Genomic DNA, 12,746 nt, shown 5'->3' on the forward strand with positions numbered 1-12,746 from the left:
TATTGTTTTATGTCATTGGTTAACAACCCCATGACATGTCAACACTCTCCCTTCTCAACCTTGGGTTCCCTATTACCAGCTTTCCTGTCCCCTCCTGCTTCCTAGTCCTTGCCCCAGGGCTGGTGTGCCACTTCAATCTTGTTTTATTTTATGGGCCTGTCCACCCTTTGGCTGAAGGGTGAACCTCAGGAGTGACTTCATTCCTGAGCTGACAGGGTGTCCAGGGGCCATACGCTCAGGGTTTATCCAGACTCTGTCAGGCCAGCAAGTTTGGTCTTTGTTTTTGGGTTAGAATTTTCTTCTACGTTTTTCTCCAGCTCTGCCTGGGACACTCTATTGTGATCCCTGTCAGAGCAGTCGGTGGTGGTAGCCAGGCACCATCTAGTTGTAGTGGGCTCAGTCCAGTGGAGACCGTGGTAGATGTGGCCCATTAGTTCTTTGGACTAATTCTTTCCCTTGTATCTTTATTTTTCTTCATTCTTCCTTGCTAATGAAGGGGTAAGACCAGTGTAGTATCCTAGATGGCCACTCGCAGGCTTTTAAGACCCTAGACACTGCTTACCAAAGTAGAATGTAGAACGTTTTCCTTATGAACTATGTTATGCCAATTGAACTAGATGTCCCCTGAGACCATGGTCCCCACAGCCCTCAACCCAGCAATTCGGTCCCTCAGGGAGTTTGGATGTGTCTCTGGAGCTTCCATGACCTTGCCTTGTACAAGTTGTGCTGGCTTCCCCAGTATTGTGTACTGTCTTACCCTTCACCAAAGTTACCACTTATCTATTGTCTATTTCCTGTTTTCCCATCCCCACCCCTCCCCTCCCTCGTAACCATCAAAGGTTGTTTCTTTTTGTGTGTAAACCTTTTCATCAGTTTTTATAGTAGTGGTCTCATACAATATTTGTCCTTTTGTGATTGACTTATTTCACTCAGCATAATGCCCTCCTGTCTCATCCATGTTGTGAGATGCTTCATAGATTCATGGTTGTTCTTTATCATTGCATAATACTCCATTGTGTATGTGTACCATCTTTTGATGGGCATCTAGGCTCTTTCTATCCCTTTGCTATTGTGAACAATGCTGCAATGAACACGGGTGTGCATATGACTATTCATGTGACAACTCTTATTTCTCTATGATATATTCCTAGGAGTGGGATTGCTGGGTCATATGATATTTCTATTTCTAGCTTTCTAAGGAAGCAACAGATCCTTTTCTAAAATGGTTGTATCATTTTGCGTTCCCACCAGCAGTGCATGAGTTCCTATCTCCCCGCAGCCTTTCTAACATTTATTTCCTGTTTTTTTGATTCATGCCAGTAAAGCTGGGGTGAAACAGTATCTCCTTGTGGTTTTGATTTGCATTTGTCTAATGGCTACTGATTGCAAGCATTTCCTCATGTGTCTGTTTGCTGCTTGAATGTCATCTTTGGTGAAGCGTACGTTCATTTCCTTTGCCCATTTTTTAATTGGATTATTTGTCTTCCATAGAATTTTCAATGGCTGGTTTTTTGGAAGTAGATCACCAAACCTTTCTACCTCTGGGTGGACTTAAACACCCAGCCTTTCCGCTACCAGCTGAGCATGTTACCTTTACCACCCAGGGACTCCAGGTAGAGATTATTAAACAATCCTGGTCTTTGTGTTTAACCTCCATAACTCTTCATGCGGATGGGGTCAACAAGAAAAGAGGAGCAGCCTGGGCGTCTCTCAGCACCTATATACATTTCAGCACCTACGGTATACTCAGATCTCAGTAAAATTAACATTTCTCTGAAATTTATTATATTTGTAAGGAAAAAGGAAATATTTAAATCCTGTTTTGATTAATCAAAAAAAAAAAAATCCTCTTGATATATTGACCAAGCTACCACTAAACCAGTTTCCATAAAATTCAAAGAGAAGGATAATATTAGATTTATATTCAGAAGCATTAATAAGCTGCAAGCATAAGAAGAAAATAGAGAATGCAGTTTCTTTTCAAGTATCCATGGAACACATATGAAAATTGATAATCTATTAGGCCAAAAAGAAAATATCAGTTTCAAAAGACAGAAATATACAGACATTTTCTGGTTTACAATGCAATAAAGCTAGAAACTAATTTGTCATTAGGTGCTGTTGAGTCATTCTTGACTCACAGTGACCCATGAGACAGAGTAGAACTTCCCCACAGAGTTTTTTTATTTTATTTTATTTATATTGTACTTTAAGTGAAAGTTTACAAATCAGGTCAGTTTCTCACACAAAAGCTTATATGCACCTTGCTACATACTCCCAATTGCTCTCCCCCTAATGAGACAGCCCGCTCCCTCCCTCCACTAACTCCTTTTGTGTCCGTTTCGCCAGCTTGTGTGCCCTGCCAGGGCAGTCATCAGTTGTAGTCCAGTTGTACTGTGTGTTGTCTTTCCCGTCACCTAACGTAGTTCTTATCTACTATCTAATTAGTGAAAATTCCTCTCCCACTCTCCCTCCCTCCCCCATCTCGTAACCATGAAAGAATATTTTCTTCTCTGTTTAAACCATTTCTTGAGTTCTTATAACAGTGGTTTTATACAATATTTGTCCTTTTGCAACTAACTAACTTCACTCAGCATAATGCCTTCCAGATTCCTCCATGTTATGAAATGTTTCACAGATTCATCACTGTTCTTTATCAATGCATAGTATTCCATTGTGTGAATATACCATAATTTATCCATTCATCTGTTGACGGGCACCTTGGTTGCTTCCAACTTTTTGCTATTGTAAACAGTGCTGCAATGAACATGGGTGTACATATATCTGTTCGGGTGAAGGCTCTTATTTCTCTAGGATATATTCCAAGGAGTGGGATTGCTGGATCATATGGTAGTTCTATTTCCAGCTTTTGAAGGAAATGCCAAATTGATTTCCAAAGTGGTTGTACCATTTTACATTCCCACCAGATGCGTATAAGTGGTGTCCCAATCTCTCCACAGCCTCTCCAACATTTATTATTTTGTTTTTGAGTTAATGCCAGCCTTGGCATGAGATGAAATCTCATTGTAGTTTTGATTTGCATCTCCCTAAAGCCTAACGATCATGAGCATTTCCTCATGTATCTGTTAGCTACCTGAATGTCTTCGTTAGTGAAGTGTTCATATCTTTTGCCCATTTTTTGATTTGGTTATTTGTCTTTTTGTAGTTAAGTTTTTGCGGTATCATGTAGATTTTAGAGATCAGATGCTGATCAGAAATGTCATAGCTAAAAAATATTTCCCAGTCTGTAGGTAATCTTTTCATTCTTTTGGTGAACTCTCTGGATGAGCATAGGCATTTGATTTTTAGAAGCATCCAGTTATCTAGTTTTTCTTCTTCATTGTTAGTAATGTTTTTATATTGTTTATGCCATGTATTAGGGCTCCTAATGTTGTCCCTATTTTTTCTTTCATGATCTTTATGGTTTTACATTTTATATTTAGGTCTTTGATCCATTTTGAGCTCGTTTTTCTGCATGGAGTGAGATATGGGTCTTGTTTCATTTTTTTGCAGATGGATATCCAGTTATGCCAGCACCATTTGTTAAAAAGACTGTCTTTTCCTCATTTAACTGATTTGGGGCCTTTGTCAAATATCAACTGGTCATATGTGAATGGATTTAGGTCTGGATTCTCAATTCTGTTCCATTAGTCTATGTATCTGCTGTTGTACCAGTACCAGGCTGTTTTGACTACTGTGGCGGTATAATAGGTTCTAAAATCAGGTAGAGTAAGGCCTCCCACTTTGTTCTTCTTTTTCAGTAATGCTTTACTTATCCGGAGCCTCTTTCCCTTCCATATGAAGCTGGTGATTTGTTTCTCCATCTCATTAAAGAATGTCATTGGAATTTGGATCACAATTGCATTAAATCTATAGATTGCTTTTGGTAGAATAGACATTTTTATAATGTTAAGTCTTCCTGTCCATGAGCGAGGTATGTTCTTCCGCTTATGTAGGTCTCTTTTGGTTTCTTGCAGAATTGTCTCGTAGTTTTCTTTGTATAAGTCTTTTACATCTCCGGTAAGATTTATTCCTAAGTATTTTATCTTCTTGGGGACTACTGTAAATGGTATTGATTTGGTGATTTCCTCTTCGATGTTCTTTCTGTTGGTGTAGAGGAATCCAACTGATTTTTGTATGTTTATCTTGTATGCCAATACTCTGCCAAACTCTTCTATTAATTTCAGTAGTTTTCTTAAGGATTCCTTAGGGTTTCTGTGTATAAGATCAAGTCGTCTGCAATTAGAGATAATTTTACTACTTCCTTGCCAACCTGGATGCCCTTTATTTCTTTGTCTAGCCTAGTTGCTCTGGCTAGGATCTCCAGCACAATGTTGAATAAGAGCGGCGATAAAAGACATCCTTGTCTGGTTCCTGACCTCAAGGGGAATGCTTTCAGGCTCTCTCCATTCAGGATGATGTTGGCTATGAATGCTCTTTATTATGTTGAGGAATTTTCCTTCTATTCCGATTTTGCTGAGAGTTTTTATCAAGAATGGGTGTTGAACTTTGTCAAATACCTTTTCTGCATCGATTGACAAAATCATGTGATTCTTGTCTTTTATTTTATTTATGTGATGGATTACATTAATTGTTTTTCTAATGTTGAACCATCCCTGCATACCTGGTATGAATCCACTTGGTCATGGTGAATTATTTTTTTGATATGTTGTTGAATTCTATTGGCTAGAATTTTGTTGAGGATCTTTGTATCTAAGTTCATGAGGGATATAGGTCTGTAATTTTCTTTTATTGTGGTGCCTTTACCTGGATTTGGTATCAGGGATATGCTGGCTTCACAGAATGAGTTTGGTAGTATTCCATCCTTTTCTATGCTGTGAAATACCTTTAGTAGTAGTGGTGTTAACTCTTCTCTGAAAGTTTGGTAGAACTCTGCAGTGAAGTCTTCTGGGCCAGGGCATTTTTTTGTTGGGAGTTTTTTGATTACCTTTTCAATCTCTTCTTTTGTTATGGGTCTATTTAGTTGTTCTACCTCTGTTTGTGTTAGTTTAGGTAGGTAGTGTGTTTCTAGGAATTCATCCATTTCTTCTAGGTTTTCAAATTCGTTAGAGTACAATTTTTCATAGTAATCTGATATGATTCTTTTCATTTCAGTTGGGTGTGTAGTATAAGAGCTCATCTCATTTCTTATTTGGGTTATTTGCTTCCTCTCCTGTTTTTCTTTTTTCAGTTTGGCCAATGGTTTATCAATTCTGTTAATTTTTTCAAAGAACCAGCTTTTGGTCATGTGAACTCTTTCAATTGTTTTCCTGTTCTCTACTTCATTTAATTCTACTCTAATTTTTATTATTTGCTTTCTTCTGGTGCCTGAGGGTTTCTTTTGTTGCTCTCTATTTGTTCAAGTTTTAGGGATAATTCTTTGATTTTGGCCATTTCTTCTGTTTGTATGTGTGCACTTATTGATATAAATTGACCTCTGAGCACTGCTTTTGCTGTGTCCCACAGGTTCTGATAGGAAGTGTTTTCATTCTCATTGGATTCTATGAATTTCTTTATTCCATCCTTAATGTCTTCTATAATCCAGTCTTTTCTGAGCAGGGTATTGTTCAGTTTCAAGTGTTTGATTTGTTTTCCATGCTTTTTCTGTTATTGATTTCTACTTTTATGGCCTTATGGTCAGAGAAGATGCTTTGTAATATTTCAGTGTTTTGGAAGAGAATGTTCCATGTGCACTAGAAAAGAAAGTATACTTGGTTGCTGATGGGTGGAATGTTCTGTATATGTCTATGAGGTCAAGTTGGTTAATTGTGACATTTAGATATTCCATGTCTTTACTGAGCTTCTTTCTGAATGTCCTGTCCTTCACCAAAAGTGGTGTGTTGAAGTCTCCTACTATTATTGTGGAGCTGTCTATCTCACTTTTCAATGCTGATAGAGTTTGTTTTATGTATCTTGCCGCCCTTTCATTGGGTGCATAAATATTTAATACGGTTATATCTTCTTGGCATGTTGTCCCTTTAATCATTATATAGTGTTCTTCCTTATCCTTTTTGATGGATTTAAAGTCTAAATTTTGTCAGAAATTAATATTGCCACTCCTGCTCTTTTTTGATTGTTGTTTGCTTGATATATATTTTTCTATCCTTTGAGTTTTAGTTTGTTTGTGTCTCTAAGTCTAAGGTGTGTCTCTTTAGGCGGCATATAGACGGATCGTATTTTTTAATCCATTCTGCCACTCTGTCTCTTTATTGGTGCATTTAATCCATTTACATTCAGTGTAATTATGGATAGGTATGAATTTAAGTGCTATCATTTTGATGTCTTTTTTTTGTGTATTGTTGCCAGTTTTTTTCCCACTTAATTTTATGTGCTGAGATTATTTTTATATATTGTCCTTTCCTCATATTCGTTGTTGTTGATTTTGTTTCTGCTGAGTCTCTATTGTTTCTTGTATTTTATTTTGATGAGTACGATAGTTTGTCTCCTCTGCAGGTACCTTATTATTTACCCCTATTTTTCTAAATTTAAACCTAACTTTCATTTCTTTGTATCGCTGTATCTTCCTCTCCATATGGAAGATCTATGATTACGTTTTCTTAGTTTCTCTTTATTGTTTTAATGTTGTCTTCTTTTATACAATAACATCACTGTTACCCTGTTTTGAGCTTTTTTTTTAAAATCTTGCTTAGTTTTTTTTATTTCCCTGCCTGGGTTGACTTCTGATTGCTCTGCCCAGTGTTCTAGTCTTGGGTTAATACCTGATATTATTGATTTTCTAACCAAAGAACTCCTTTTAGTACTTCTTATAGTTTTGGTTTGGTTTGGTTTTTATGAATTCCCTAAACTTCTGCTTATCTGTAAACGTCCTAATTTCACCTTCATATTTAAGAGAGTTTTGCTGGATGTATGATTCTTGCCTGGCAATCTTTTTCCTTCAATTTTTAAATAAGTCATCCCATTGCCTTCTTGCCTACACAGTCCCTGCCAAGTAGTCCAAGCTTATTCTTATTGGCTCTCCATTGTAGGTGACTTTTCGTTTATCCCTCGCTGCTCTTATAATTCTCTCTTTATCTTTGGTTTTGGCAAGTTTGATTATAATATGTCTTGGTGACTTTCTTTTAACATCTACCATATGTGGATTTCAGTGAGCACCTTGGATAGATTATCTTCTCATTTTTTGTGATATCAGGGAAGTTTTCTGGCAACAAATCTTCAATAATTCTCTTATATTTTCTGTTATCCCTCCCTGTTCTGGTACTCCAATCACTCGTAGGTTATTTCTCTTGATACAGTCCCACATGATTCTTAGGGTTTCTTCATTTTTTAAAATTCTTTTATCTGATTTTTCTTCAAATACATTAGTGTCAAACGCTTTATCTTCAAGTTCAAAAATTCTGGCTTCTGCTTGCTCAATTCTGCTCCTCTGAATTTCTATTGAGTTGTCTACTTCTGTAATTTTATTGTTAATCTTCTGAATTTCTGATTGCTGTCTACAGATTTTTCCACCTTATTAAATTTTTCATTATGTTCCTGAATAATCTTTCTAATTTCTTCAATTTGCTTTATCTGTGTGTTCCTTGGCTTGTTCTGTGTATTGCCTCATTTCCTTCCTGATGTCTTGAAGGGTTCTGTATATTAATCTTTTGTATTCTGTCTCTGGTAATTCCAGGAATGCAGTTTCATCTAGAAGATCCCTGGATTCTTTGTCATGAGAGCTTGTTGAGGTGATCAAGGTCTGTTTCTTTATGTGACTTGATATTGACTGTTGTCTTCGAGCCATCTATAAGTTATCGTATTAGTCTATGCTTGCTTACTGTGTCGTAGCTTCTTGCTTTGTTTTGTTTTGATACGCCCAAATGGGTTGCTCAAGTGAGCTAGCTTGATTATCTTTACCTTTGGAGCTCTGACGTCCTGTCCCTAGATGGCTAGAGCTGTTGTTAGGTATATCAGTCTAGGAGTCCATTCACTTTTATTGTATGAATTCAGCTCAGTTGTCCAGGTAGCTGATCATCAAGTGTGTGGTACAGGCTCTGTCCTACAGTCTTAGACTGGCGGGGTGATTGGTGTATATACTGCTATCTGATTACAGCAGGGGATCACGCTCTGAACAAGGCAGGGGGCTGAGAACTGACCCCAAGTGTCTCTGAGGAAAGCGAGTCCCTGTTCCCTCGAGCATGCAGGTGGGTAGGTTCTGCAGATGGACCACGGTCACCCAAAGTTTTTGGTTGTAAGGACTGGGAGGTACCAGTTATCCTTGGACCCCTGTCATGGGTGGCTGGGTGACCTGAGTGGAGCTACTAGTCCTTAGGTCCCTGATGTGGGTAGGTGAGGACACTGTTTAATAGGCAAAGAAATGTCAAATATCAAACACCCATCTCTCCACTGCACAGCTGAAACAGTTGGAGTCTTCCAACAAGGGCCTAGTCTCCTGAAATAGGCCCACACAGGTCCATGCAGAGGCGAAAAGTGCTCAAAGTCCACAGACTGTTTATGCCTGGACAGGAGCTGCTTTTGTCCTGAGTTTCCCCAGTTAGTGGAGTTGGCAAATTGTCTTTTCCCCCAATTGCATTTTTTTTTCCTTCTCCAAGGACAGGAGGATGGCTCCAGGTGCACAACTGGGCCTATCTCAGGCCCAGGGAATTTAGCCACTGAAGCCGGCTTGGGGGTCGGGGGCATGGTAAAACATATGCAAGTACTTAGCTTTTGGTGAGAGTGCCATTCTTCCCTGGTTCCAGAGGTGTGAGTAGGCTGTGTGGCTGGCTGCTTCTCCCTGAGGAAACTGTGGCCAAATGCTAGTCACCAGCCTGCTGCCACCACCACCTGGGAATGGTGCCTGATGGCTCCCCACGATTCAGGTCTGGTAACTCCTCTCTGCTTCTGAACTCTCTTTTCCTCCCCCTGCCCTTCTGTTTGTTTTCTAAGCTTGGCTTTGATGCTCAGGGCTCCTAGCCTGTCATAAATATACTCATTTCACTTGTTTTTTTGGGTCTTTGTTATAAAGAGGGCTCGCCAGAAGCGTCTGTCTATCTGCCATCTTGGCTCAGCCTTCCCCATAGAGTTTTCTAGGCTATAATATTTACAGGAGCAGATTGCCAGGTCTCACAGAGCTGCTGTGTGAATTTGAACCTCCAGCCTTTTGATTAGCAGCCAGATGTTTAATCATTTGTGGCACCAGGGCTCCTCAGTACCAAATCAGAAATGTCTCCTTAATCTGGAAATTAAAACACAAAACAAACAGCCTTAATTGATTCTTTAGTCAAAGGGGAAATATGAGCCAAAGTGGGACCTTTTGAGACAGAATTGAAGCATAAGGGCAGTCCCCAGCCCCTATGGAATCATTGGGTGAATTAGAAAAGGTGTTCCCTCTTCAAGTAAGAAAGATCAACACTGCTGTACCTGTGGATAGTCAGATTACCGCTCCAGGGCCAGCTGGCTGGGTGATGAGCATGAGGCTCAGGGAAATCAAAGCCAAAGTCAGTTGGTGGCTATGGAAGAAAAACAGATACATTTCTCTCCTCTTAGGAAAAAAATACTATTAGAATATGAATTTTCCCTTAAGATTGGAAGCAAACTTCTAGTTCATAAAATGCTTGCTAGCAAGATTTTTCAAGGCCAAGGGAAGATCTCAACATGTGGGGCGTTTTTCTTGATTGAACTTAATGTTTTTAAGATCCTGACTCTTAAGGACCAAAAGACAAAAATACTCTAGGTTTAATACTCTCCAGTTACTTTTCTATAACCCATTATATATTTAGCCCTTTCAAACACGTTAGATAAATTACGTATGTCGTTTTAACAAGTTACTGTGAAAATAAGTGATTAAAGTTTTACATCACTTGATGTAAATAATTTAGGAGTAAGCTTACTCAGCCTGTCTTAAAGGATACCTGTATTCAAAGCCAAGAGAAGTCCTAATTTTTAATTATGTTGTTAAAGAATCATTTGGATAGTCTCTTCCTATTGCATTACAGTGTATTGTAATGGAGTTATTCCCCCTAAAATTACAAACAAATGCTGTAATTTTTAATTCTGTATTGTTTGGATAACTTTCTTTTACAGTAGCATCTCTCCTAGAATGGGAGCAACAAGGTCTCCGGGTTGCTTGGGCTATGCACTTAGGTGGCAGAAAAACAGGTGCCACGGTGGAGTTTGGAATTGTGGGTAGTGGGGGTGAGATAGGGGAGTCACTGAAAACAGGTGGAATGAGATGAGTAGAAACCTAGAAAAATAAGGTGAGGAAGGACTATCATAGAGGTCCTTCTGGCATGGGAGGTAGAGGTAGCTCAAGGTTGATTTTGATGCATGAGTCACTGGGCAGGAGTTTAAGAGGCTTCCATTGTGACATGGGAGACAGAAGCTGGGATAGGCTATGATGATGCTGTGACAGAATAAAGACCTGGTTGCTAGGGCCAGAGATTAAACACCAGAAGGCTGGTGGAGGAGATGGAGCCACAGCTCCTGGTCCTCTTTCCCACCCTCCTTCACCCCAGGCTGTCTGAGATGTCATCTTCCACCTAAATATCATCTCGCCAGTTCCCAGTCTTCACTCTGGTCTCTAGCTTCTGCTTGGTTCCACATTCTCTACACACTTCCACAGGGGACCTACACCTTCCCTTCCTGGGATCTCTTAAGGTTTTCTGCTTTCCTCTTGCCCTGATTGCCAGCCCTGCTGATTCAGCTGAGATGGAAGCACCCACCCTGCCTGAAACCTTTAGGCTTCCTCCTGATCTTCATCAAGAGTCTTGGGACCCTAGGATGATCATCGCCTTATTTGAAATTGGATCAATATCCCTTTTCTTCTGGAGTTCTCTCCTTTCTCTAAAGAAGAATAGCAATCAAATTTCTGAACAACTGACTGCACAGAAGTTTGAAAAGGTCTTAAACAAAATTGAAGGTATCCTTAAAAATATTACGGGTTTTGAAAAGACCACAGATGCAAAAGTATCTTTTGAGGACACCACTGTTTCTGATGATGCCTCAGAACTTAAAGAAAAAATCAGAAAACTTGACCAAATAAATAAAACACTATTTAAAAATCTGCTTACTAGTTTAGACCCAGAGAAATTCCAGAGTGCAAAGAAACAGGAAAAGATATTGGAAAACCAAAACTCCGAGGACACGGTACATTTTGCAAGGGATCTGGTAAATCATTCAGAAGAAAAAAGAGCCCTTAATGAAACTCAACCAAGTAAAGAGAAAGCAAAATATGGATTACTTCATGATCAAGAAGAAAATATCAAACTTAGGAACAACATGGAGCAGTTACTACAGAAAGCAGAACACTGGAGCAAACAACATACTGAGCTCAGTGGACTAATAAAATCGTATCAGAAATCTCAGCATGACATAAGAGAACTTCTTGAAAATAATGGAGTCCATTTCCAAATCCAACCAAATAACAAGATGTCAGCTAATTATGAGATGGAGGAACAAGTGAGGAAATTGCAACATGACACTTACTCATTGCATTTGACTGCAGCTTTATTGGAGAATGAGTGCCAAATCTTACAACAGAGAGTAGGGATTCTCAACCAACTCCATTATGAGAAAGAGAGAGCTCAGACAGACAACGAACAGGGCAAGAAAGACAAGAAGCCATCAGAAGCAGAAAAAGTAGGAACTCATAAGCAGAGAATGAAACAAATGGAGGGTACACTTCAGAAAAGAGACAACTTTTATATAAGGCTGGATGTTTGTCGTAATAAGAAAGCTCACAATAACTGGTTCAATTCTCGTATTGCTAGAAGAGGCCTTGTGGGAAAAAAGAGGTCAGCCAGCAGACCAAGATAGAAAATACCAAAAGTAAAAGAAGAGGCAATTCTTCAAAAAGTTGTATACATCCAACTCCAGGCACGAGCAATCATCAAACCTAGGTTAGATTTCTTGGATTAACCAAGAAAGAATTATAGAACAGGAAGACTAACACACTATTCATTACTTCAGTAATTATGTAAGTTTGGTCTTTAATGATCATTAGTGCCAACATTAAGTTCATAATTTGCCACCTTTACAATCTGCTTGGCTTTTATAGTTAATAGAGATCTTATAATGCTTTAATCAGGATTAGAATTTATCAGGTCAAATTAAGTAAAGATTTAAATAAAAATCGGGATGAGCCAAAGAAATTATTTATTCTTTATTAATCATTACCTGAAGGGAAAGTTTTGGAAAAAGAAAGTATAAGGTTGTTTTTTTGTTTGTTTTGATAATATTTTTGGTATTTTTGGTGAAAGTGTACACAGCAAACCAGGTTCCCATTCAACAATTTCTACACATACTGTTCAGTGACATTGGTTACATTCTTCACATTGTATCAACATTCTCATTTTCTCTCTAGTTGTTCCATTCCCATTAGCCTAGTTTCCCAGCCCCTCAACCTTCTCATCTATGCTTTAGAGTATTAACCATTTGTTCTCATATAGATTATTTTTTAAAAAGAATGCAGTACTTTAAAAGGGTGATATTCCTTACTTTATGAGTTAACCTGCTATTTAACTAATAGGTGACTTGAGGGAATAGTTTCAGCTCCAGGTTTAAAGAATATCTCAGGGTAACAGTCTCGAGGATTCCTCCTGTCTCAATGGGTCCAGTAAGTCCGGATTTTTTGAGAATTTGATGTTCTGCTCCACACTTTTCTCCCTTTCTATCAGGACCCATTTATTGTAGTGGTAGCCAGGTACCATCTAGTTCTGGTCTCAGGGCTGGAACCAGAGGCCATGGCTCATGTAGACAGTCCTGTAGACTGGTTCCTTCTCTGAATCTCGGGTTTCCTTCTATCTCTTTTC

General features: G+C 38.8%; 1 protein-coding gene across 1 annotated transcript; it reads left to right on the forward strand.

Annotated features, from left to right (window-relative positions):
- The first annotated feature begins 10,126 nt into the window (after window positions 1-10,126).
- Window positions 10,127-12,084, forward strand: SPZ1 (spermatogenic leucine zipper 1). The gene has a single exon (XM_010588301.3). The coding sequence runs from the start codon at window positions 10,645-10,647 to the stop codon at window positions 11,749-11,751; it is 1,107 nt and encodes a 368-aa protein (XP_010586603.1). The 5' UTR covers window positions 10,127-10,644; the 3' UTR covers window positions 11,752-12,084.
- The last annotated feature ends 662 nt before the right edge of the window (window positions 12,085-12,746 follow it).

This window comes from Loxodonta africana, chromosome 2, assembly GCF_030014295.1.
Source record: "Loxodonta africana isolate mLoxAfr1 chromosome 2, mLoxAfr1.hap2, whole genome shotgun sequence".
NCBI lineage: Eukaryota > Metazoa > Chordata > Mammalia > Proboscidea > Elephantidae > Loxodonta > Loxodonta africana.